The sequence below is a fragment of the Martes martes genome, assembly GCF_963455335.1.
Source record: "Martes martes genome assembly, chromosome: 12".
Lineage (NCBI taxonomy): Eukaryota > Metazoa > Chordata > Mammalia > Carnivora > Mustelidae > Martes > Martes martes.
In genome coordinates this window covers 78920050-78947653 of record NC_137900.1, presented here as the reverse complement: position 1 = coordinate 78947653, position 27604 = coordinate 78920050, and the positions used below count along the sequence as shown (strand labels likewise).

The window sequence follows — 27604 nt, the reverse complement described above, 5'->3', positions numbered from 1 at the left end:
TATACAATCCTTGGAAACCAGATGATGAAACCAATTTCATCTTCAGAACATGGGGCTTTCTCCAGGTAAAAAGTGCAAGATAAACTAGTTGGACCTCACACCAATTATTTCCCTTCCTATTCTTTGGCAGCTATTACACAGAAGCCCAAAAAAACCAATGCCACCACCGAAAAACAAACAAAACAATTCTGAGTAGCCCAGCTGAGCAGATTTTGTTTCTTCTAAAAAGCAAGGTGATAGTTCTTTGGCTTGCCATCAGCCCAGCACCTAAGGAACAAACTATGTTGCTTAGTAAAAATAAAGCTGGAGGATCCTTGTCACAAATTCCCTCACCCACTTCTGGTCTTTTTAAAAGGACAAGACTTGTTCCCTTTTTGAGCTCTGATTACAAGGATAAAGCAAATGGTAGAGGCTCAATTCCTAACACAGGGTTGGTGATTCTACGTAGACCTTGGGGGCTAAGGCTGTACACGTGTGTGGGAGTTAAGATTTGGATTGCTTTACATAATGGTGCCTTAGGCTGAATTTTGACTGGGGTAGGTCCTTAATGATCTCAAAGAATTCAGTGTCACATATGGCAGCAAAACAGCAATGGCACAACTTATCCCTCTCATCTCCCAAATCCCGTATTTAATTAAAAGACATGAACACCAGCAATGAAGAAACAGTTATCAGTTATTTAATTCTGATAGAGGAATGGAAATAAATCTCAAAACCAAATATTGTACAGTCACTTGAGGAAAATACAGAATAAAGACCAAACAGTTTTGTCTGATGACAATGAGATGTGTCCACCTCCACATTTGTTGACCCTGGCGCGTGCTGTACACTTCTGCAGTCCACTCTTAGCACAGGTCCATGGAGAGAGGTAATATGAAAAATGACACGCTCTAGAGACTACTCAAAAGTGTTTACTGACTACGTTAGCATTTGTGTTTGTTTACTCCCATCTTTCTGTGCTTTGAAATAATTCCAATCTATACGATCCTATAAAAGGCAAGCGATTTCCAGGCTGAAGTCTTCAACACCAACCAGCTAGGGTTCGATCCATTCTCTGTCACATCTGCAATTAGAGACCAGTCCAAGATGGCACAAAACCCCCAGAACCAAGAGGTACTGCTTCCCAAAAGGAATGTCTGTCTCCCTTGGTGGCACTAAATGAATAAGCTTTCACTCTGGTAAAGGTGAAGAGACCTGAGACATCATGCCACAGGGACATGACGTCTGAAATGAAGGACGGAGCAGATCCCACTGGAACATGCATACTAAATGCAGCAGAAGTGAAGAGAAAGTGTCACATATGAAGCACATTACAGTAAGAGGGAAATACGGGACCAGGGTTATCAAAGCCAAAAGAGGGAAATCAACAAGGATTCAGTACAAGGGCAAATTTCAAATACAGGGGGCAAAAGGCTTTCTGCTGAAGCCTCAGAAGTGCCTAAGTTCTAATCAAATTTCAGCTAACCCCATATCAGATGTCCTATTAGGGGCAATGCATCTGTTAAAGCTCTAACTTTGGGAGGGAAATAATGCAAAAAACGAAACGAAACAAAACAAAACCAAAAAAAAAAAAAAAAAACCCTCCACTAAAATACAGCTTCTAAAATGCTAGGACTTGCCAGCTGGCATAAAAACACAGGCCAAGTGCACTCTACAATACCACCAATAACCAAGGAAGAAGGGGGAGGAAAGTGGCTGGGAAGCAGAAGAAACAGTTCTCTCTCGTCCCCTAAGGGGTAGAGTATCTTCTCAGATGGTAGCTGTAAATCTTGATGCAGTGATCCCAACAGTCCAAGACCAACAGCTGCCCTTTAGGAGTGAGGGCAATGCCCACCGGACACGTGAGCCCCTCTCGAATAAGGACACTATAGCCCCCACCCTTAGGAAAGTGGAGAATTTCCTTTCGACTGCTATCGGCCACGATGAGATCACCACGCGCATCCACACACATGCCAGCAATGCAGCGGAAATCCTCATTCTCTGAGAAAAAGTGGCTAATCTGGCGACCCAGCTGCCCATCGGGGCCCACAGAGCCAATGGAGAAGCCCCCCTCCAGGTGGTGCTCATTCTGCCGATTCTCCAGATTGAGGCCCAAGCCCTGGGTGAAGTAGACGGTGCCCTCAGCATCACAGGTGACAAACTTGGGCCGCACGGCACTGCAGAGGCAGCTGTATTTGACCACCCCTGCTCCCCGGTCAACAGTGAAGCACCAGAGCTTTCCACCTTCCACATCAGTGACCACAAACTGGCCAGACGGAAGGGCTGTGATGCCCCAGGGTTTGCTTAGCTGGCTCCTGTGACAGGCCACACAGTGACCGTCCAAGGTGTATACCTTCAGGGAGTTGTCGTAGCTGTCAGTCACACCGATGAGCCCATGGCAGTTCATGGCCACTGAGAGGGGAGTGAGATTGGGCAGATCGGCCCCAAGGAAGCTCAGCACAAAGCTGTCAATGCCGCTAGGGCTGCGGCGGATCTCCTTCAAGAAGCCTTTCCGAGTGAAGACTTGTATGCGGTAGTTGCCTCGGTCAGCAACCAGCACTTCACCTTGACTTGTCACGTAGAGACTGACTGGAAGGTTGAACATGCCTGGAGTGCTGCCTTTGGCCCCCATCTTCTTGAGAAAGAGGCACTGCTGGATATTGGCAGCGGTCTCGGAACCCCGCTGCTTAGCAGGCGAGGCCCTAGGGCTGGCAACCACTTCCTCGGGGCTCATGTCCATCTCTCTAAATGTAACGGAGGTGGAGGCGGCAGAGGCTGCCGCCTCCATGGCCCAGGAATCTTCCATGTTGACTGTCCGGGGCTTTTTAACCGCCTGCCCGATTTGGAGGGGGCCGACATGGCCAACCTTGAGAAGCTCCACATCCTGCAGGGTTAGCTCCCGGGGCAGGCTGGCCGTGAGCTCCGGCTCCTCCTCATCAGCTGTCTCTTCCAGGAGTGCTACATCTGCCTGCTTGATCTTGGCCAGGAAGTAGTCACAGCGAGACACAGCCTGCACTTCTGCAATGTTAAGCAGGTAGCTCTGCTCCTCGACCACCTGACTGTTGGCCTTCTCAACCTCAGCCAAAGAGCCCGTGAAGAACTTCCGGGAGCGAGCCAGCTCCTCCTGGACCCTGCGTTCCTCATGGCCGTACTCCTGGAGAACCGCCTTATACCGTGCTTGAAGGTCCTTGGAGACCCCTTCCAAGGCCACCTTGCGGCGTTGCAGCTCCCCCATGAGCTCCCGCAGGCGGGCCAGCTTCTCTCCAAAGTCCTGACGCCGCTCCTCAGCTGCTTCTTTGACAGGAAGCGTGCAGTGGCCGGGGGGCTGGTGGTCCGCCTCCCGGCAGGGCTCGCACAACACCACACCGCAGCTCCGGCAGAACTGCCGGGGCAGCCGCCGGCCACAGGACCGGCACATGAGCAGCCCCACAGCCTCGCTGAGCCCGGCTGTGTCGATGATCTTCAGCACCGTCAGGTTGTCCGTCAGCTGCGTGAGGCTGGTTATGCGGGTAATCTTGCTGCAGAACGGACAGCGGACACCATTGATGCTACTGGCCAGGAGCTTCTCCAGGCACTGGCGGCAGATGGTATGGCCACAGTGCAGGAGCTTGGGCCGCAGCTGCTCCTCTGTGAAGGACTCCATGCAGATGGGGCATTCCAGCACTTCCCGGAGGGCGTCCAGGTTCAGGTGAGAAGCTGCTGCTGCTGCAGTGGCCATCGTGCTTCCCTTGAGGGGCCTGCTAATACAGCCCAGAACCGACCAGCTTGGCATTCATGCTCCAGAGGGTCAAATCCTGCTAACGAGAATAAGAAGCGTTTATTCCACTGCCTGTGCGAGCTAATTTCCTCAAGAAACATGAAGAGAATAGCTACCATCATTCATTCAGCTGCTGACTTACTTAACAAGTATTTAGTCCACTCCATTAGATGCTGGTGATACACAAGGAAGTAAAGCAGACAAGGCATTGCATAGTGAGTAAGGAATCAGGGTCTGGAGTCTCTGGTATTTAGTTGTGTGACGTTAAGGAAGTAACCTAAACTTCCCAGCTCAGCTTCCCATCACCCATCCGTACAATCGAAGTGATAATGGTGTCTATTTAGTTTTCAGAAGGGTTCAACAGCATGATGAATATGATGCACCTCGTACAGCCCATGGCAAGCAGTATGCTTGATAAATGTTAGTGATCAGTGATGTCTACGACTCAATTTATTTTAGGAAAAAAGCATAGGAAAATTACATACAGGAAAGGATTATACACAAGTTCTCTGGGAGCAGAGTGGATAGAGTAACAGTTCCGATAGGAACTGGGGAGGGCTCCCCAGAGGCAGGGACACTTCTGAGATATGTCTGGAAAGAAACATGGCCTTGAGGGATAAAGGCATTTTAAGCATAGAAAATTATGTGAACAAAAACACAGAGCCTCTTTCATTATGTTATAGGGAGTTTATGGTGCCATGTTTGGGGTCCTAGGAAGCACACATGGAAACAGAAAATTATGATTAGCTTTAGGTGATCCGTAAAACAATAGGTAAGGGAATACGTGTATTTTTCATTCATCTATCGTCCCATCTACTCACTGATTCACCCAACTAAGACTAGGTACCATGTACTTTACTGTACTAAGTTCTCAGGACACAGATCTGCCCTTCAGATGCTCTAACTTTAGTAAAGGACATAAGACATGGAGGTAAATAATAACCAAGGCAGAAAACAGTATCATAAATAAGATATAAACTCAATTTGACGGAGGCTAAGAGGCATTCACTCTAATTTGAGGGGAAACAGAATGGTATTGGATAGGGTCCTGGATACGTGGAGAGGGGGGAAAGGGAGTACCAAACAAGGACAGTCTTACCAAAGGTTAGAGAGCAAGAGAAAGAGCAAGAACTTCAGTGCATTAGAAAGAGAACAGGGAACATGTAACCTCTATAGGTTTGTTTCCATAGAAAATGAAATAATACTGCCTTCACAAGGTGAATGCAAGGATTAAATGAGATAATACAGGGAGTGTATAAAACTTCCAAGTTTTGGCTTAGCACCAAAAGAGTCTTGGGTAAATTTTAGTTCTCTTTTCTGTCATTCTTAGGTTAAAATTGTGGGAGAATATAGTGAGACCAGAGTTATCTGGTTGGATTATGAGAATGATGATAAGAAGTCTTCAGAGCCGAAATGAGACCTTCAGATTTCATTTTGATGGGCGTAGTGAAGCAACACATGTTTTTTTTTTTTTTTTTTAATTTATTTATTTATTTGACAGAGATCACAAGTAGGCAGAGAGGCAGGCTGAGAGAGAGAGAGGAAGGGAAGCAGGCTCCCTGATGAGCAGGGAGCCCGATGCGGGGCTCGATCCCAGGACCCTGGGATCATGACCTGAGCCGAAGGCAGAGGCTTTACCCACTGAGCCACCCAGGTGCCCCGAAGCAACACATGTTTTAAAGCATGAAGTGATAACGATCAAAGCTTGAATGGAGTAGGTGAAAAGGCTGAGAAACTAGTTTGGAAAACTGCTATAAAATTGCCTGGGGGAGGTAATGAGGAGCCTGAACTAGGGAGCAGGTGGTGGCAATGGAAAGATGCACTTGAGCAAGATTAAGAAGTACAATCACCAAGATGAGTCGATTAAAGAGGGGGAAGTGGTACAGCTAAGAAAGCCAGAGACTCAAGCCTGATGATTTAAAAAACAGTACTGCCTTATCAAGACAGTTTATTTTTGGCCTGGAACACCCCCTACTTCACAAAGTACAAGCCATAAATACCCCCACCTACCTTGATCCACATATGCTCATGAAATAGAACAGAGATCTCAGTGCTCTGCAGATTTATGTCAGTGTCAATTTATACCCCAAATTAGAATGAACAGATCTAGCAAGGTGAGGCACAGGGACCAAGTGCAGCCCTTCTCAAATGCAAATTCTACAGCTGTGTCCTTGCAGTCTCCTGATAATGCAGATGGTCAGCCATCAAGGAGAAGAGGAGGGCAAGTTAGCCTGGTTTAAGGATAATGCAGCAAGGTGAGAAAAGCTTTGCAAATGTCATCAACTTCTTTCTCCATGCATATAGAAGACGGGAAGTCTATGCAGAGATACATATTACAAAATCTCCCCATACTTACTCTGCATGGTGACTTGACAAATATTCAATAGCAGACACACATAATTTATCCCAAGTCAATCCCAACTCTCTGAAATCTGACTTCTCTTCCACCAGAAGGGAACAGTAACTATCTAGTACCTTCCATGTGCTGGATACTGCACTAGATGCTTTCTATACTTAATCTCATTGAATCCTCCTAATGACCCCATAAAGCAGGTACTATTTTTATTATTTTATGATGAGGAAACGAAGGCTCAAAACAAGTGATTCAAGGTCACAAAGCTCAAACATGCTGAAACCCTGTAGTACAGATATCTTTAACTTTAACCCAGAATTACTTTGAGTTTTAGGGCTTTTTCCCCACTGTCATGTAACACTTGTTGACAAGTGTTCTCTAGATCATTCTTTGGGAGATGCTGCCCTGTAGAATGTAAGTTTCTCCACAAAAACGAACAATACTACTGTTACGAGATTTAGCCCCAGTGGAGTAGTTGGCTACTCTGATTAATTAATAGCTGGGTGACCCACTCTCACACACCAACCTTGTAACCCATTATGACTCAAATTCATGTCTCAACAAAATAACACACCATCAAATATCATGAACCTATAGGATCTCATGTGAATATGTGAAACTTACTACTGAATTCTTAGATGCCATAGGTCTGGGCACAGTACTATAGAAATACTGATGAAAACCTTAACTCAAAATCCATGCAAACTTTAGTTCTAAAACAACAGCTTCAGCTCCTTCTTCCATCATCTGGCACAACAGACTGAGGGCAACATTTGGTGTTTAGATCCAGAGCGTGCTACCTTACAACGCAAGGGACATCTGTTCTTTCCAAAGCTGGCACTGCAGATCAGCTAATTAGACAAGTCTGCCAACTTGTAAAAATACTAGCAAATTCTTTCCCCAGCTTTCTGGAATATCATACCACCTCCTTCAATTAAAAAGCTTCTTGCCTCCTCGTCTAAGCTATCCACTTTAAAAAATGAATTTACTATGCCCACATCCATATCCCAAATTATCTCAGCTATCTGCAGCTTCACTAGGCTCCCTAAGGCAGAAGAGAATGTCAAGGATTCCTACTCTAAAGCCAGCGTGCTCTGCCAGGAAAACATGAGTTCTCATCACTAAAGCATCAGGTAAATAGCCTCAGACTTGGGAAAGGCCTGAACTATGTCTCCCATGTCTATGACCCATAAACACTGCCTTCAGCAGGATCCCAGCCTGATACAGAACCATATGACAGGCAGATACATTCCCTCTCCTCAAGAAACATACATCTACCCATTACTGTTAATACTAACAATGATTCAGATGGAAAGTCAATTCGAACTCAGTTTCCCTCAAAGGACCAGAGGGGTGACAAGAATTGTCTTACCATTCCAAGTATTTACATTAGCCACGCATTTTCTATATTCAGCTATAAACTCTAAAACCGATCAAAATGAACCCTCAACATGTTATAATAATCTTGTCTGCCTTCATGATACCTTAAAGATGCTTCCTGTTGAGTACTTTGTACCGTCAATTCTCGACCCCTCACCTCACTGTTGTGATCTCATGATTAATACCGCAATTCCCCTACCAATACCAGCCCAGCTCTTCTGCTCCAGATAAGAATCTACCCCTTCAGTTGTGTTTACTTCAGCTGCCCTAAGACTCAGGAATATTCTATAGTCGCTACCTAACCCGATCTAGCCACTGCTGGCCCCACCATGCTTTCCCCAGTCCATGATTTAAATAACCAGGAGAGCAGAAAAAAATAAAAAACAAAAACCCGTGAACCCTGAAGTCAGGCAGAACTGGGATTAAATCAGCACAGCCATTTGTAAGTTGTGGGACAATAGGAAAGTTATTTAACCTCACTAAACCTATCTTCTTACTTTATAAAAAGCAAGAAACTAGGGATAATGCATCTCAAGTGCCTAGTCTGGAAAACAGCAGGTGTGAACTTTAAAATGGTTAATCATAATTTTAGTAAAATCAGCAACAGTATTAACAGTAACAACTAGTACTAGTATTAACAAAGCATCCAGTTTACAAACTACATTTTCAAAGGGATGAGGAATCTTTCTTTTCATGGCAGATAAAAGCACATAAAGATTAATAAAAGGACTGGCCAGCTTTGAAAGAATTTGATCGAGGACACTAGGCATCCATGCTAGAAACCGATGCGCAAAGGAATTCACAACTTCTCTTGCCCAGAAAATAAGCTCCTTCTAGCAGGGACTAAATATGGAATGCTAGAATTAGTAGTGATCTCAGAGAGTAGAGTAGATGAGTAAAAGGAGATCAGAAGAGAGCTATCAAGAACTCATTAATCATACAATCATACCGCTAGAACTAGGACTAGGACTAAAAGATAGGTCACTGGCCGTGACCAGTATTATATAGATTAAGAAAGAAGGTTCAGCAATCAAGCTTTTTGGATTTCAGTCCTGGCTCTACTGCTTACTGTGGAGACTGGGACAAGTTAACTACCCTCTCTGGTCCTCAGAAGGGCTTTAAAATAGTATCTTCCTTATAAGGTTACTGTAAAGGTTTAAGTGGGATTATGTGTATAACATACTTAGTACAGCCGCAAGGGAGGCATACAGTTAACTGTGCGGTATACAATATGTAGCGGCAGCCACTACCCAGCCAAAGAGAAAAACCGGCACTTTTCAACAGGCATACTGTACCCAAGATATCAGATATGTAAATTTCAAAAATAAAAATTCTGAGCCTTCACTAGAGAGTTTTACCAGATCTCAGAATCTAAAGATTGGAGATGACCAAAGGTCATACTTGGCAGCCTCTTGAGGGCTTAAGCCATCAGCAGAACTGAAGAACCTTAAGCAATTAATCACATGAACCTTTACTGACCACATACTACCAGTCCAGCTCCATAAAAACACTATGCATATAATTCTCAACAAAACCAAACACGAACAGAGCTCTTTAACTAAAAACTAGAAAACATGTAAAACAGTACGACATTTCCTTTCCTAAGACATGAAGGTCCATCCCACCACATCGCACTTGTTTTGACTGGGGTTTTGCAAGGCTTATCACATTCCCTTTCTAAACTCTTTTATGTATGCCTCTTGCACTTGAATGGAATGCTAACCAAGTGCGTAACTGTCTCCACACCCCCAATGGAGTGGCTAGCAGGAGTGACTTTAACAAAGTCTGGAGTTTAATTTTACTCAGGGCATTTAAGGTTACCTGCAAACAGCTAAGAAAAACTCAAGTAGGAGCTTATAGGGAAACACAGGCATAACCCACAGAGCTGTGTACCGGTCTGAGACAAACAAAACAACCCAGAAGGAAGAGTTTGTGGAAAAGGAAACCTGAGTTACAATATGTCAAGGACAGGTTAAATCAGTACTAGTTTGCTGGAAAGACACTTGCCAGTCTCTTCTTCTAAAACTGTAGGAGCTGGAAAGGTTCCCTTGCATCTTCCACAAACTTAGGTAATATCAATGTGACCAATGTGACTCAAAGAATCTAGGATAAGGGGAAAAGCAACAGTCCTTTCTCAGAGGACCTCCAACTCATCTCCACCTGCCCACCTCTCTTCCAGTTCTTTCATCTACATACAACACTTGTTCACTTAACCATGAGCTTTGGATGAAAGGATCAGGAAGCAGATCCTGGGAAAGGTACATGAAGGGATGGGAATTTGGGACAGACTGGTGGGGGCTGCTTAAGCTCATTGAAATTTGGCAAAACAACCTTCAGTTTCCTTCTAGCAATGTCTTCCTCTTATAATTGCCGCCTCTTATAAAACAACCATTTAGTGAATGTCAGGTACCTTATATTCTCATAATAACCTTGTGAAATATGTGTTATTCCTCTTTATAAATAAGGAAACCAAGGTTCAGAGAAAAGCAACCTAAGGTCTCAAAGCTGGTAGGTAGTGGAAACTGAGGTTCAAATCCAGGCGTGTCAACTCGCAGTCATAAAACCACACTGACTCAAAAAATGTGTTACTCTTCCGTAGCTGATGAGGCTCCTGTTAGCTCTAGGCAGTTTGGCTGAGAGGTTAGTAAAGGTACCCAGGAATGATTTTCAAATCAAATTGTTTGTTCTATCAGAAGAAAAAAAGAAAAATTGAGGGGGTGTCACAGAGGCAGCACATCAGCGGGCTGGGACAGTGATCTACTTAAAGGGCTTTGTAAACTTGACTACCAAACTCTCCAACTCTCCAGACATGGGTGTATGGGCTTTAAGTGTTGGAAAAGCCTTTCTAATAAAGCTAGTATACTACTATGTAGGAGTCAGACATAACTGGGCTCACATCCCCACTTTGCCCCTTGCTGTGCAGCCTTGAGTAAAGCATTTAATCTGTTAGTTTTCTCATCTGCAAAATATGGAATATCTACATTGTTGGCAGGATCACTGGCAGGATTAACAGAGTTAATGCACATAATAAACAATAAATGGTTGTTATTCTTATTTTTAATAGATTGAGGCTGGTAAGAAGTGTCTGTCCAAGGTCACCCGGTAAATTAGCAGCAGAGGAGGGATTTTAGACTTCAAGCCTCTTGATTCCCAGGGTGATTGAACTGCCATCACATATTTTCCACAGTGGTGTGTACGGACGTCCCAGCAAAATCTCCTGCCTTCTGATGCAGTCCTACTATGTTTCTGAACTGGCTTCAGCAGTGCTACAGCTAGTCCTGGAGCAGACAGAGCAAATGCTGTTCTGTCCCAGGGATGAGAAGCCCAAGAGATCATTTAGAAGCAGGAGTTAACTTCCAGAGGATGAGAACCTTCAGCTTCAGTCCCCCATGAAGTGTTTTTTCAACCAATGGCCTCTACACCTACCCTTTGAGTCTCCAGCACCTCATCCTAACCTCAAGCTCCTCCCCTTATCTACCTACTGGTCCTGGTCTAAGAGCAAATCACGAACAAAGTCCAGGGTTACTCCCTACGTAATGAGATAGTCTTGTCCTGTTTAGAGTTCAAATTGATAGTCAGTGATACTCACTAGGCAGTCCTTTCACTGAGGGGAATGCACTGAGATAGTAAGACTAAGCAGACCCCAGCAAGGGGGGGGGGGCAAAGAAAGAGGGAATATACAGGGTTACAGAGATCTAAATATGAGCCTGGCTCTGCCATTCCTAGCTAAACAAGTCACTTCCTAAGACTGAGTTTCCTTATGTATAAAACTGGGTATAGCAGAGCCTGCTTAGTAGTACTGTGATAAAATTAAAATTACTAAAATGTGAGTGCTGTGCACCAGGCAGTAAGCACCATGATTTACTTCACTGAATCTTCATAATAATCTATGATGTAGTCTTGTTATTAATACTTTATAGATGAAGGGCCAAGAACAGGGAGGTTAAGTTACTCATTCAAGATCACACAGCCAAGAAGAGATAGAGGCAGGATTGGAATCCCAGAGTAGAGTTCCTCAGCTTTGGCACTATTGACAGTTTGTGGCACTATTGACAGTTTGGGCCAGATAATTCCTTGTTCTGAGGGGCTGTCCAGTGCACTGTAGAATGCTCAACAGCATCCTTGGTGTCTACTTCCTAGAGGCCAGTAATCCCTGATACCCCAACTGTGACAGCCGAAAATGTCTCCCAACATTGTCAAATGTCTTCTCCCTAATTAGGAGTCACCTCTTTAGAACTTGGCACAGGACTAAATACTCAATGTTCCCCTTGTCTCTCTCTCCCAGCCCTAACACTTCCCTCACAGAGCCACTGCCTCTTGAGCTGTTGGGCTATAACTGAACTTATATAGGATTAATTCAATCTACTTATATAACTGATAACGAAAACATGGCCTGAGATCTTGTTCTACTCATCCCCTGAAGGTCTCACATACTATCTGCTGTCACAGCTTGGAGGGATAGCCAAAAGGATACTTAGGCAGATGACCTTGAATAGTTTCCTATTTTATGGCTCTTTTAACCACTTTTTTTTTTTCCTCCCAAGCCTACAACTTTCAGCAGGCCCAGGGTTTACAGTGAGTGGCAGTTCCATGGCTGCTTTGTGATAAGTGATCTTTGGTTAGTGAGGGAGGCAGATTCTGCCCCTAACAGGGAAAGTCAGGCTCCTTTAGGAGTTCTGATCTCTGAAGACTTCTGACATTGCTGCTGAACCCCTGAACTCTCCTAAACTTCATACACTCAAATCCAACCCATGCATTATCTCTAGGTCCTTAGGGCTCTAGCACTTCCTTTGCTTCCCATGAAGACTTCAGGAATATCCCTTTAGCAGCCCAAGACACCAATCCATATATCTATTCAGACATTCTGAATAGAATTCATTCTATAACCCCTCATTCTATAACCCAGTTAGTACATCTCCATCCTACCCTTCAAACCCCCTAAATTGTGTTCTCAACCGTTTTTACAATTGAGAATTCAGCCTTTTGAGCTCTACATTGCAGCCATCACCAATTCTTCACTCATTCACCCCAAATCCCTGGCGTAGCTCCTTTTGTTTCCAAACCTCTGCAGCCTTCAGCCCTGCATCCCAGCATGACACCCCAGTTACACACCCCAGACTTCTGCCCTCCTTCAATCTGAGCCCCGAACTCCTGCATTCCATCAGGCAAGATGCCGTTCTCAAACCTGGGTCCTTTCCCTTTTATCCACCCCATGTCATGGGTTGCCTTCAAACCCGAGCCAGGCCCCCTCTTGCTGAGAGGGCACTGCCTCCCACTGACTCCCCCATGAACTCACCCCCTCAATTTCCTCCAGATCCCATCTGGAAGATGCTTCCTCCTTAGCAATAAGAATATCCTCAGGCCCTGCTCTCTCATCTCAGGTTTTGCCCCTCAAACGCCTAGTAGCCCCAGATTCCCTCAAACCTCCCGAGATGCGGCACCCCAAGTCTCATCAGGGCCCCCCAATTCCTTCCTGTTCCCGAATTTCTGCACCCCCAGATGTCTCCAGGGCCTCCGGACGCCCTCCCACCGTCCGGATGCTGCACCCTCTCTCCTCAGGGCCCCCACATTACCTCAGGCCTCCCGAGATGCTGCACCGCGGATTTTGTGGGAGCCCCTCTCTCCCCTCCCGGCAGAGCTGCATCTCCTTTGAGCTCCTCTGTCCCATCGAATCCCTCCGGAGCCTGCTTCTCGCAGCCCCACCCCCACCCCGGTCCTACCCCTCAGATCCGGTCCCCAAACCCTGCCAGCCGGGCGTGGGCCGCGCCAGCGCAGCCCCCCGCCCCGCCACTCAGTCACCGCCCGAGACTCCGGCCGCGGTCCCTGGTCCCGGACCCTCCTTCCCGCCCCTTACCTGACCGCCCGCGGCTTCGACGCGTCCACCGCCACCAGCCCACCCGCCCGCCGCCCTCTGCGCACGCGCCGCCGCGCGCCCCTTGGCGGGCGCTAATTCGTAGAGCCGTCTGTCCGTCACTGCGCCCCGCCCCGGAGGCATGCTGGGGCTTGTAGTCGCGCGGGCCGGAGCGTTCGCGGCCCAGCGGCTGTGTAGGGGCAGGCTCCCAGCTGGGAACCTCTGGGCCTTTGGAACGGGGCCTGCAGCTTTATGTCCCCATTTGTGCAGACTGGGAAACCGAGGCAAAAGCAGCCTGCCCAAGTTCCCTCAGCGAGTCCGGGGCCAAATCTGATCTCCTGTGTCTGGCTGCAGATAACCTCTTCGTTAACCCTTCACGTCCAGCAGCAGGCCAGGGGAGCCTTGGCTCAGGCAGAAGGGTCTCCCGGAAGCGCAGCTTGCCCATGTGAGGAGTGGCCAGGGAAAGAACGCCCCCTCCCCCTCCCGCCGATGCTCGCCACAGGCGCAGAGCCTGGACTCGCCTAGAAAGGCAGTTCTCTGGCTCCAAGTTGCTCCCTGGGACGCCCTGCAGCCTAGACGCCCGAGGTGGATGCAGCCCCCGGCGAGGAGTCTTTTCCCTGCACCGCTGCAGGCCGCAGGAGAGCTACATGGGGGAACGCGCTCTGTACCTGCTGCCCCTGCTGTCTCTGCAGAGCGAAGCTCCGCTGGAACCCAAACCCAAGCCCTCAGCCCTTGGGGGCGCCCAAGTGCAACCGAGGGCAGGCGGTCAGGCCCATGGCTGCTGAGCACCTGTGGCCCCTTAAGTAGTTCCAGGCCTGGCAGAGTACCTGCTCCGATAGGTGACTGAGTGGCACAGCGTAGGAGCAGGGTGGCGTGGGGTAGCGTGGGCCCAAACTGCAGATCCCATTTATGTTTGTGACCCTGCACAAGCATAACACAATCAACAGAAACAAGAACGAAACTACCCTCTTTGAGCACATAGTGTCTGGCTGGGGCTAAGCACCGCCCATGCATAACCCCTTAATTCTCACAACCACCCTATTTAGATAAGCAACTGACACCCCCCCCCCACCCCCGCTTCAACAGCCACGTGTTCCGGAGGATAAAGCCCAGCCCCGGGGACCCAAGACTGGATGAGAATCCACCCTGATTATCTTGTTTAGCCTCTACGCTGCCTATTTCTTTATTTCTAAACAGAGATAACGTTTGTTTGCTATGATGATTAGCTAAGATTATGAGTACATAGTGGTTTGCACTTAATTAACGGTGTTTTTTAAAATTGTAATTAGCTCTTAATACTCTTGAAATTGCCAATTTCTGAAGCCCTAGCCCCCAGCCTTTCTGATAGTGAGGTCAATGGGAGCTTGGGTTGGTATACTTATGGCATACTTTGAACAGACCTGGGGACTCTGGATGCCTGATAGAACTCTGGAGCTATTTAGACCTCAAGGATACATTTGTAGTCCATGGCCAGCCAGGCTTTGACCTATTGACCAGGAAGAAGTTGAATCAGGAGTGGGTTGAAGAGAGAGCCCAGCTGAGGACTGAAGGGCCCTGGGGCAGAATTTTGCTCAAAACTGGCAGCTGGCCAGTGGGTGCAAACAAAACCCTTTAGGGCCAAGGGAGGAGGAATGCTGTGCCCAGCACAGAACAGTTGCTGAGTAAGAAAGTCAGACTCAGAAATGTGACTTTAAGCAGATTGCATTTTTTGTCTGATTTATGCTTATTCTAGCTGCAAGATGACTCAGGGGTCAGCTGGGTAAGAGGGGACCATTTTTTGAACACCAGCAATATACCAGGCACTTTGTAGATAGTCCCCTCAGCAATGATTCAAGTAGATACGAGTAGCTTCCTCTTACAAAGAGGCATCTGAGACCCAGCAAGGTTAAATAGCTTGCCTACCTTAGCCTCCTAGGAAGTGGTAAGGTTGAGGTACCTAGGCCAGTTAGAGCCATGGACATGCTCTGAACCACCATCCAAAGACTACTCCCATTTAATGACCCCAGATATCTTTTTATTTTATTGGGTGAAGTCTGTTTATAAGGATCAAAAGAGGAGGAGAGGTGATAATTCTTAAGAAATCAAGGAATATGCATAGATCCTGGCTGTCACTATGACCACAAAGTGTGATCCTGTCAAGCCAAAGGCACTCAAATGAGCTCCTCTGGACAGCCTTGCTAGGGAACAGCAGGAGTTGCCTTCTCCCCTGAGTTTCCACCACGTTGGAAAGTCCGAGTGGCCTGTTTCACCAAAATGGCAAGAAACCTTTCTGGATAGGGACCTGGGGTACTTCTACCAGTCCCTGTGTTGCAGGCTGGGGAGATGGGAGAATTGCTGTGAAATAGCTTCTTCCCAAACTTAGGACCTCACCTAGACCCTCCTCTCAGACTAGATGGGTTTGTTACCACTCTGTTTGCTGAAAAACACAGTTCCTGGCCCCCAAAATCTCAATTCAGAACTCATCATATTTTAATACCCATGTTTCCCACTCAGAGAGAAGCCTAGTGGTACTCCTCTGACAGTCTGGGGATATCAAACAAGCAGCCTTAAAGAACAATAACGACAATGAAAAACCCTTTCTCTTCTTAAAAAAATCTGTTTGTTTGACTGTCCTTTTTTTTTTAATGTTTAAATTACTTACCAGTTAAATTAATTACCACTCTTCCCACAAAAATCTCAGAGTAAAATAAATACCCTGGGAAAAGGCACTCATTTTAATTCTGTGGCTTTGCATACTCTGGCACAATATTAGCATTCCTCATACACGGAGACATTTTTAAAATACTCTTTGTGGAGTACTTGAGATACTCTTTATTCAGCATTTTAACTAACCTTTTTGTCATTTAACTTTTAAACTACCTGTATCAGTTTCCTAGGGCTGTCATAACAAAGTATCAGAAACTGGGTGCTTAACACAGGGAGAAATTTATTCTTTCACAGTTCTGGAGGCTAGAAATCTGAGATCAAGGTGTTAGTGGAAGCAGGCTTTCTTTGAAGTCTCAAAGGGAGGCTCTTTCCTTTCCTCTTCTAGCTTCTGGTGGCCACAGGCATCCCTTGGCTTGCAGTAGCATAAGTGCAATATCTCTGCCTCCAACTTTTGTGGTCAGTTTCCCTCTTTGTATCTCCATCTTCACATGCCATTCTCCTCAATGGATGTGTCTGTGTAAGGGCAACGGTCAGATTAAGTGTGACCACCATCTTAGCTCATTAAAACTGCAGTGTGACCTCATCTTAACTAATTACATCTGTAATAACCCTATTTCCCAATAAAGCCACATTCTGGTGTACAGGATGTCAACCTGTCTCTTTGGGGGACATAGTTGAGCTGGTAGCATCACCCTATGAGATTAGCACTACTTTCTCCATTTGCTAAGATTTCTAGTTTAACCTCTCTTTTATTTTCTTAAAGATGAAAATAACAATAGCTAACTCACAGGATTTTGGCGGGGGGGGGGGGCGGGTTGTGGCAAAATGAGAGATATTGGATGTTAAGCATTTACATCTTAGGATGTTGCTTGACATGTAGTAATGTTCATTTCAGAGCACTTACTATTATTATTATTATTATTATTAAGATAGTTTGCTTGTTAAGTCCACCACTGTGTGGTACAAAGAGAAAGGGCTTTGGAGTCAGACCTCGTGGGAACCCCAACCCCCTTTACCAGGATGGTTATTTTGAGGAAGAGATGAAAAGATGATTTGAAGTAAAGCATGGTAACTTGTTGCAAGTGACAAGCTGTGGAACCTTGGAGAATTTACTTAGCCTTGCTGTACTTTACTTTCTACCTCTGCAAAATGGGACTAACAGGAATGTTGTGAATGTTGGATGACTTAATAGAGCTCAAGTTTTTAGAGTACTGCCTGGTAGAGAGTGAATGTTCTAGGAAGGTTAGGTACTGTCATAATTATTATCATTACTGTGATTTATACTATTCTTGAAAAAAAATTTCCCCCCTCTTCTATTATTAGCAAACAATTCTAAAGAGGAATGAGAATTTGTGCTTATAGAGTCTAAAGGAGAAAACGGAAAGAATTAAAGATAATACTTCCTAACCAAGTCTGTTTGAGCCTAGAGGTTTAAAATTGTTAAAATTTCCATGAAACAATATAATAAAATTGTATCTATCGCTCTTACTTACATCTAAACTGAATAATAAATTATCCCAAGGTGGTGTGGTTTAAAGCAATGCACATTTCTTTCTTTTTATTTTTTTAATTTGAATTCAATTTAGTTAACATATAGTGTATTATTCATTTCAGGGGTAGAATTTAGTGATTCATCAGTTGTGTATAACACCCAGTGCTCATTACTTCAAGTACCTTACTTAATGCCCATCACCCACTTACACCATCTCCCCAACCCACCTCCCCTCCAGCAACCCTCTGTCAGGAGTTTCTTATGGTTTGCCTCCCTCTCTGTTTTCATCTTATTTTATGGTTCTGTCCCTTCCCCTATGTTCATGAAACAAAACAACACACGTTTCTTATTTAACAGACGAGGTGAGTCAGAATTGGAGCACAGCTTAGCTAGATCCTCTACTTCACAATCTCTCATAAGACTTATGAGAGGTGGGGCGCCTGGGTGGCTCAGTGGGTTAAAGCCTCTGCCTTCAGCTCAGGTTATGATCCCAGGGTCCTGGGATCGAGCCGCGCGTCAGGCTCTCTGTTCAGCGGGGATCCTGCTTCCTCCTCTTTCTCTGCCTGTGTTGATAGTAGGATTCGGTTCTTCAAGGATTGTTAGACTGAAGGCCTCTCTTTCTGCCTTTTGGCCGGAGACTTTGAATGATCCCTTGACACATGGACCACTCCATGAGAGCCTGTTTCAGCAAAGCAAGAGAGAGTCTGAGGAAGACAGAAGTCACAGTCTTTTGAAACCTAATCACAGAAGTGATGTCCCTTATTGCCATATTCTGTTGGTTAAAAGCAAGTTACTCAAGTGGAAGAGAATATAATAGGCCATGCATATCAGGAGATAAAATCATTCCAGGCCATTCTTAGAGGCTCCATCCCTCCCACCTGCCTTCCATCTTCCACACTTCCCTTTCCTCCCTCTTTCGATCTTTTATTCTTGTATCTCCCTATCTACCATCTGTCTGTCTGTTATTAATCCCCTTTCTGCTGAAATTCTGACTCTGATCTATGTATGCCATACTCAATACCTGTGTATTTCTCAATCTGGCTTTTACCCAGGACATGGCATGTGTTCAATAGATGTTTGAATTCAATTTAAATTTAGAGCATAAAAGAGTATGTAAAAAGAGTCAACTTTTCCGTTACCTTGATATAACCATTACATTGGTTATATTCATATAAATATAAACATTTATAAGGTTCTCCTTTAATCTGTTCATGCATACTTATGACCAAGTTGGGCATCCAAGAAAATCTTTTTCCTTTTTTTTTTTTTTTAAAGATTTTATTTATTTATTTGACAGAGAGAGAGAACAAGCAGGGGGTGTGGCATGCAGAGGGAGAAGGGGAAGCAGGGCCCTCTCTGAGCAGGGAGCAGGACTCAGAGCTTCATCCCAGGACCCTGGGATCATGACCTGAGCTGAAGGCAGATGCTTAACCGACTGAGCCACCCTGGCACCCCCAAATGTTTTTCTAATAATTATCAATTTTAATATTTATTTAATATAGGAAAATGTTTGAAATCACTTTTTTCTGGCCTTCATAGTTGTCAGATTGGCTTACATAAGACTTTCTCAGGTTGACACGCCCATTATTGAACATTTAACCATCACAAATAAGGCTGCATAAATGTTCTTGTGCAGGGAAGATTTTTTTTTTTTTTATTTCGTTGAACCAATACGGAAACAGCTGGTTCAGAATTTTGAAACTTTATTTCAATATCATATGCATTTCTGTGTATTGGCCAGACCCGCTTTCTAATAGTTTGAACTAGTGCATGTAGTCAAAGGGCAGCAGTAATCAAACACGGACCAAGTAGGTGCTGGATAAATGTTAGTAGCATTCGGAGATCATTCCCTGTGTAGTGTCATTAGCCTCAACTCAACACGATGCTTAGTGGGGGTTGCTGGGGAATTTCCCATGGGCCTTATTTCTGCTAAGTCTCACATCTCATCCCCGTTCCAGATTACCTGTTAACCTCGTCTCAAGGATTTCATTCACCTTTCTGTTTATGGTGGCTGCCATTGCCCACGGCATCCATTGGTGTCTGTAAGACTGGGTAGCAGCAGACAAAGAGACAGTCTCCTTCTCCCAAACCCCTCCCCCATCTCTACCTTTTATATTCTTCTCATGTCACTGCTAACTATTATTCTAATTTATTGTTACAAAAGTGGGAACATTTGATTGCTATTTTAAAAAATGTAAACATAATACAAGTGAAAATGCATTTAGAGAAAAGCATCAGAGCAGTACATACTGTAGATGTAAAGAATTCCTCCTCATCCCCAGCAATAACTGCCTTACTGATTTTGTGTAATCCTCTGGCAGCCCTCTCTTCTCTGTATTTTATTGAGAAAAGTGCACATACAAGGAGAGAAAATGGTATAGTGGATCCCTGTGTGCCCATCACCCTGCAATAATTATTGTCAATAGTTTGCTGATTTTGTTTTACTATCCCTCACTCCCAATTTGGTTTTTGTTGCTGAAGTCTTTTAAAATAAATCCCAGGTATCCTATCACTCCTCCTTTAAATACCTCAGTATGTATCTCCAACAGACAATTATTTTTTGGCATAATCTCTCAGCATCATTATCACATCTAGCAATTTACTCAAATGTCCTTAAATTGCATATATACATATATATATATATATTTTTTTTAAAGTAGGTGTCTTTAAATAAAGATCAAAATGTCTACGTGTTGTACTAGGTCTCCTTTAGTCTGTAATAGTCACATCTAAAATTTTGCCCATGCCATTATTAGTTGAAGACATTGACTCATTTGTTCTTTACAATTGTCTACTTTGCATATTTAGCCAATGGTTCCCTCTTTGTGTTAATTTGTTCTCTTCTCCTAGGATTCATCACTTTTTTTGTCCCATGGACCCATTTTGTAGAATGATGAAGACTATAGACCCACTTATATCAGCATAATGTTTTAAATTCATAAAATTAAGTTCAGGGAGTCTACAGAAGAAAAATTATATCAAGTTATAGTTATCAAAATGTTTTTAAGAACATATCTGTCGTGTAGTATATGTGCTTCTTTATTAATGATAAGATCTAGTGGAGAATCTAGCAACTTGTAATTGCTAAGTAGTGTGGAATGTAAGTATTTAGAAATATTTATATTTCTAAATACTTAGAAAAAATTATAATTTATAGCAACTGTAATGTGATAGAAATGTATGTGAATTTGATGGTGACAAAGTCCTAGGAAGTGGTACACTGCTATAGTTCATTGCCTGCATTCATAATTTAAGGAAATACTAAATTACATTTACAGGATACTTAAAATAAAGATGTATTGTTTTCCCTGTACAAGTTCACAGACCCTTGAATTTTATCCATGGACCCAATGAACATCAGCATCCAGGCCACGCTGTGTGTGTTGTCTGGTTTACTATTTTAAGTGATATTAGGATTGATCAGTGGGTCAGGTAGTATAAGTCTGATCCACTGATTAGACATTTTCCCATCAACCTTTATCCTAATGGCTCTAGGACTCATTGATGATAGCTGTCTAGATCTCTTGTTTTGTTAGAGCTTGCAAAATGGCAGTTTCCTAACTCTGTCATTCTTTCTGCCTGTGGAATTGCCCTAAAGAAAAAGGTAGTTATCCTGAAATCCAAGTCATAGGATTAAAGCTTGATTAACTCAATTTTCAGATAATGACCTAGTTTCCTAGCCATCCCCAATGGTGATCAATAGGCTTTGTTTGCTTTTTGGTTTTGGGTTTTGGGTTTGGCTTTTGGTTTTGGTGTGAAGTACATTGTGAAACTTATTTATTTGATCTATTTCAATCAATTGCAGTCATTATTCTCTTTGATGTTCAGTTTATTCAATGTTAGGCCAGTGTGAGCCCCTCTAGATGGGCTTCTATGTCCTTTTGAAATGACCACATTAGTCTTTGGCAGATCTCTCTTTTTGGCACAGCAAGATGTCCCAGGCTCAGCTTGTACTATACCTATTCCAGAGTTGGACTAAGGAATTTTTCCAAGAATCTTTTGTGTCTTTTAGTGGGAAATGGTATTTCAAAACAAGAGTCTGGGCATAAGAATATTATTGCTATTAGGTTGCCATTATTTCTAGGTCTTTTCAGTGGCGAGAACTATGAAATGTTTATTTTTTAAATGATAAAGATGAATTATGTGTTTATATGATTTCCAATTGACATTTCAGTGTACAGAATTTTCCTTACCTTCTTTGACTTTATACCTGAGGTAGTTAGTTGCTTTTTACACTTCTGATTTTAGTTCCTAATGATGGTAAGGTAAAGGCTTGTTTGCTCTAGTCCACAATCTATACATAATAGTTTCATAATAACCATACCGATATTATGGCTAGCAGTAAATCCATTACATTTAGTTTTAAGATTTATTTGCAGATCATTTTTTTCCCTTTGGAATATTTCTCCCTAAACATCTGCAATCAAATACTGCATTTTAAAGCCACTTAAAATAATTATTTTCTCTGTGTGGTTATGCCAACATATTGATATATAGCTAGTTTTTCCCCCTCAGTTTGCATATAATTCAATGATTGTTTTTGTCTTTCTTGATTTAAAAAAATATATAATAGTTTATGTGAGTCCAAACTAAAACTTATAAAAAAGATTCACTTAAAAAAAAAACTTTGGCTTCTATCTTTGTCTCCTTGTCCCTATTTCCTTGCTCCCTCTGTGGTTAACCTTTTTTTTTTTTTTTTTTTTAGTTTTGGTTAATTGTTTCAGTGTTGCTTAGTGAAAAATTGTATCTATCTATCTAATTTGTATATAGGTTATATATATATATATATTATATAGAAACCTATTCGTATAATATATGTATATTTATATTCCTTTCTTGTACAAAAGAAAGCACTATAAACACTGCTCTGCACTTTGCTTTTTCCATTTAATTGAAATATATTTGTGATTACTACGTATTATATATAAAAATCATCCTAATTCCCTTTTAAGTACATAGACTCCACTCTGTGGATACACCATAGTTTTTCAGCCAATTACCTATTGATTGTCCATAGATTCTTATTTTAAGGTTTTTATTGCTAATCAGTATGATGTAATGGGCATAAGTAACAGAAATTGCACTTTAAATTCTCAGAATTTATAACTGCCCTTCCCTGAATCTCTAATAGTCTAGCAGATTGGATGCAGCTTAAGAGAGTGGAAAAGTGCTTGCAAGTAAGACAGATCAGAATGGCTTGACATTTAGTTCACTTCAACCCCTGATTTCATCTCTGTGAGCTTCCATTTCTTCACCCCTAAAAGGTAGTAAGGGGCGTGCCTGGGTTAAGCATCGGACTCTTGATCTTAGCTCAGGTCTTGAGTTCAGATCTTAGAGTTGTGAGTTCAAGCCCTGTATTGGGCTTCTTAAAATAAATGCATGTAAGCACGAATGAATGAATGAATGAGTAAATAATGATAAGGAAACCTACCTCTCACTGTTGTTAGGACTGGTACAGACCACGGGAGACGATGTATGCAAAGCAAATAGAACATCTGACCTGGAATATATCCCCTTAAAACATAGCTATTATTAATATTAATTTTACTGATTTCCTCAGCAATAAGACGGGGAGTCCCTAATGGGTCTTAGCCCTTTACTGGTATTTTGTTTTATATTTTTGATGGGTGTGCTCATTTGCACAGCTACAGCGAGGAGTGATGCTAATGGGAGAAGTAACCCACTTTGAATCTGTTCTTCAAAAGCATTGCCTGTCAATATGTTTAAAGATGATCTTTTAATCTTAGTATTACAATTTCAGTGGAAATTGTAATTTAGAAGTATGACAACAAGACTGGAGTGTCCTAGGAAGTGACCAGAGAGTTTAAGTTTGTTTTCTGTTGGCTCTTCACACCAAATCCTCCAACTGACCCCACCCAAGGTCACACCCTCCTTGATGTTCACATCTGGCAACCTCCCACGGGCCCCAGGGTGGCCTGGCAGGCCTGGTTGGCTTGTCTACTGCGTCAAGGTCATGCCCAAGCAAGATAATCTGGGAGTCTCCATCTGAAGCAGGTTATTGACGTCCTACAGAGACCTCCAGTTCCCTGAGCTCTGCCCTGGAATGATTCCTTTTGAGCATTTCATCCTTCACCTGTAGCCTAAGAAGCTACTGGAAGGAGGAGAAAGGAATTGAGGAAGAACTAATCTCAGAATACTTCCTTGAGGGGACAAGTTCTGAGGAGAGTTTTTAAGGAAGAGGGAGGATGGGATCCCAGTAGATGAAGGCGGGCCTCCTATTAATGATGCTTCTGCGTTCCATTGGACAGAAAAGAGGCTTTGGAGTCATCCTGAATATGTAGTGGACTTTGGCTGAAGTCTGTCACCTCTCAGAACCTCTGTTTTCTCACTTGTAAAATATGGCTATAAAAATTATATTCCTTGTCCAAAGCACTGTTAGGAGAAGCCAGTGAGATCCATAATGTCTTGTGCCTGACAAAGATGAGTAAAAGCTCAGGAAACATGAATTTCCTTTCTACCTTTTCCCCTTTTCAAGCATTTATCCCACCACATTGTAAAAATAAAACTAGGTTGCGGTGCCTGGGTAGTTCATTTGGTTAAATGTCTGACTCTTGGTTTTGGCTCAGGTGATGATATCAGTGTTGTGAGACTGAACCCCACGTGGGGCTCCACACTGGGCTTGGACTCTGCTTGGGGTTCATTCTCTCTCTCTCTCTCTCTCTCTACCTCCATCTCTGCCCCTCCCCCTGCTCCCTCTCTTTCACTCTCTTTCTCTCTCTCTAAAAAAATAAAATAAAACATAAAACTAGGCTGTTCCGAATACAGTAAGAACTGAAATTTCTTACTGTATACATTATCTCAAATTCTAAGAACTTTGCATTCGTATTGGTGATACTAGCCTTACTTTGCACGTCATAGGGCAGAGGCTCTGAGAGCTTGTTATACGCAGGGCCTCGGCTAGCCCGTAAGTTAGCTTTTGTATAAATTAGGAAGTACTGCTCCTCCACTTGGATTTGATCCTGTGGGCACAGGCACGACTAGTGGGGCAAGGCTGGATTCAGTCCCCACTCACCCGCTCGCCTCATCACTGTTGTGCGGTACACAGCTTGCATAGCTATACCCAGAGTCCCTGGTCTCGTGGCAAAATTCCGCTTAGATTTGTCTCACGTTCAGACACATCCTTTCCAATGTTTCCTGGGAGTTCACTTCTTCCTACTTCCTATAGAATTCTGCTCCACTGGTTATCTTTTCTCTCTGTCTTACCTCCAGTCTCTCCCTTCTCCTCCTCTTCTGGGTTTTTGTCCCTAGCGGATACACTGAATCAGATCTCTGTACTTGGGTGCCACTAGGATTGGAACAAATCATTCTTCGTAATTTCACCTTCCAGCACCTGCCCCCTGCCCCCAACCAGTGCCTGGCTCCAAACCTGGCAATGAATAGACCTTCTTAGCAAATACTTGTTCATAACCCTTATAGTCATTACGCTAGGCTTCCTTGTATGGAAGCCAAACCGTTACCTGTCCTACCTGCTGTCCTCAGAGCCTAGAAAGTTACTTAGCACACAGTAATCATTCTTTGGCATGGAAGAACAAATTTTTTTTCCCCAAGAGCAGTCATCTTAAGCAGGCACTAGAGGGCAGCAGGAGATCACACATGGCTTTTTTCTTTTCTATTTTCTTCCAGGTTCCCGTTACTGGCAGCAGCCCACCTTGTCTCACTAGAGACAGGAATAAATGACAAACTTCGGTGCAAACTAGTCCCTTAACATCAAGAAGATAAAAGTCTGGGAGGGGGAGGGCGTGCCTGGTTATGCCGTAGTCTGTGGGAAGGCCCACTTCTGGGTCCCCTGTGCTGTACTGGGATTCTTCACTCTGCCCCTTACTTTCTTTAGGACAAATACAACAGAGCCATGCTGGTATGTTAGTACTTTAAAAAAAAAAAACAAAAAAACATCCAAAGAATTCTAATTTGCAAACAAATGACATCAGCCATTACTATGGGGTACTGGGCAGTATCCAGGGGTCCCTCTCCCTGCCGTGCAGAGTATGACTTTCTCAATATTGAACTGCTTCCCCAGAAGTTTAACGGCTTTCACTTGAAATAAGTAAGGTTATATTGTCACTTGTAAGGTTATACTATGTCACTTTGAGCCTCAGTCTCCTCATCTGTAAAAGGGGACAATGATCCCTACTTTGTAGCTTGACAGCAAGAACCCTATGAGATGCGAGGTGTAAACCAGCTAGGGCTGCGTCTTTTACTGCCACTCAGAGCAGTTCAATGAGGAATTAGTGTTCCTGTTTTACAAATGAGGAAACCAAGGTTGGAGAGGTAGCGGCTTGCCCAGGAGGATCCTAAATCAGGTAGTCTTAACTCAGTAGCTCTGGACTTAAGTGTGCAGTTCTACCTTTGTCTACTGAATTGTCTACCCTGGTCTGCTGTGTTCCACTAGTTAGGAAGTGGGTAGTTTGAAGAGAAATTCCTGACAGTGTGGTTAAATCACCAGCTGGTGAAATCACCAGGGAACATTTACAGATCCAGACTTGCATAAGAACTGAATAATGCTGAGGTGAAGACCGAGGGCTAGAACAGATAATTCCTCTTAATTTACATTCAGTTAGCCAACTTATAGCTCACCATTAGTTTCAGATATAGTGTTCAATAGATTATCAGTTGCATATAACACCCAGTGCTCATCACATCATGTGCCCCCCTTAATGCTCATCACCCAATTACCCCATCCCCCAACCACCTCCCCTTCTACAACCCTGTTTGTTTCCTAGAGTTAAGAGTCTTTCATGGTTTTTCTCCTTCTCTGATGACTTCCCATTCTGTTTTCCCTCCCTTCCACTATGGTCCTCTGCCCTGTTTCTTATAGTCCACATATGAGTGAAATCATATAATTGTTTTTCTCTTATTAACCTATTTTGCTCAGAATAATACCCTCCAGTTCCATCCACATTGATGTAAATGTAAGTATCCATTCTTTCTGATGTCTAAGCAATATTCCCATAAATATATATATATATATATATATATATATATATATATACACACACAGATTCCTCATTAGTAAAATAGGGACACTAATTCCTCATTGAACTGTTCTGAGTGACAGAAAAAAGATGCAGCCCTAGCTGGTTTACACCAATGATCTCATGTGGTTCTTGCCATCGTATAGCAAATATATATATTTGCTATATGATTATATATTAAAAATACAAATAAATAAATAAATATAAAGTAAATATATATATATAAAATAAATATGTATTTGCTATATGATAGCAAATATATATATATATCACATATATATCAAATATATATATGTGTGTGTGTGTATATATATATATATATCTCACATCTTTTTTATCCAGTCATCTATTGATGGACATCTGAACTCTTTCCATAGTTTGGCTAATGTGGACATTGGTGCTATGAATATTGGGGTGCAGGTGCCCCTTTGGATCACTTCACTTGTATCTTTGGGGTAAATACCCAATAGTGCAATTGCAGGGTCTTAGGGAAGCTCTATTTTTAATGTCTTGAGGAACCTCCATGCTGTTTTCCAGAGTGGCTGCACCAGCTTGCATTCCCACCAACAGTGTAGGAGGGTTCCCCTTTCTCCACATCCTCGCCATCCTTGCCTCCCATCCTTGTTGTTTCCTGTCTTGTTAATTTTAGCCATTCTGACTGGTGATTGTGATTTTGATTTGTATTTCCCTGATGCCAAGTGAAGTGGAGTATTTTTTCACATGTCTTTTGGCCATTTGTGTATCTTCTTTGGAGAAATGTCTGCTCATGTCTTCTGCCCATTTCTTGCCTGGATTATTTGTCTTTTGGATTGTTGAGTTTGGTAAATTCTTTATAGTTCTTGGATACAAGCCCTTCATCTGATATGTCATTTATGAATATCTTCTCCCATTCCATTGGTTGCCTTTTAGTTTTGTTGACTGTTTCCTTTGCTGTGCAGAAGCTTTTTATCTTGATGAAGTCCCAATAGTTCATTTTTACTTTTTTTTTTTTTTTTTTTTTTGCCTTGCCTTTGGAGACTTATCTAGTAAGAAGTTGCTGTGGCCAAGGTCAAAGAGGTTGTTGCGTGTGTTCTTCTCTAGGATTTTGATGGATTCCTGTCTCACATTGAGGTCTTTCATCCATTTTGATTTTAATCTTTGTATATGGTGTAAG

General features: G+C 43.3%; 2 protein-coding genes across 6 annotated transcripts in view; one reads left to right on the top strand and one right to left on the bottom strand.

The window, feature by feature from the left end:
• The window catches only part of ASTN2 (astrotactin 2), a gene marked incomplete at its 5' end in the record, with an annotated part of 861701 nt that overhangs the window by 641390 nt on the left and 192707 nt on the right, over positions 1 to 27604 (top strand). The gene's annotated exons all lie outside the window — the stretch shown is intronic.
• Positions 662 to 13381, bottom strand: TRIM32 (tripartite motif containing 32). Of its 2 annotated transcripts, none has more exons than XM_080820774.1 (2): positions 13324 to 13381; positions 662 to 3773 (listed from the first exon to the last, which is right to left on the bottom strand). In XM_080820774.1, exon 2 carries the CDS (start codon positions 3749 to 3751, stop codon positions 1730 to 1732), a length of 2022 nt encoding a protein of 673 aa, XP_080676900.1. In that variant the 5' UTR covers positions 3752 to 3773; positions 13324 to 13381; the 3' UTR covers positions 662 to 1729. The 2 variants fall into 2 exon arrangements, with proteins under 2 accessions (XP_080676900.1, XP_080676899.1); XM_080820773.1 differs by having other exon boundaries at positions 662 to 3776; positions 13324 to 13357.

What these genes read in the sequence shown, in the direction of transcription:
- TRIM32 (XM_080820774.1), bottom strand. Translation starts at nt 3,751, where the DNA reads ATGCCAAGCTGGTCGGTTCTGGGCTGTATTAGCAGGCCCCTCAAGGGA.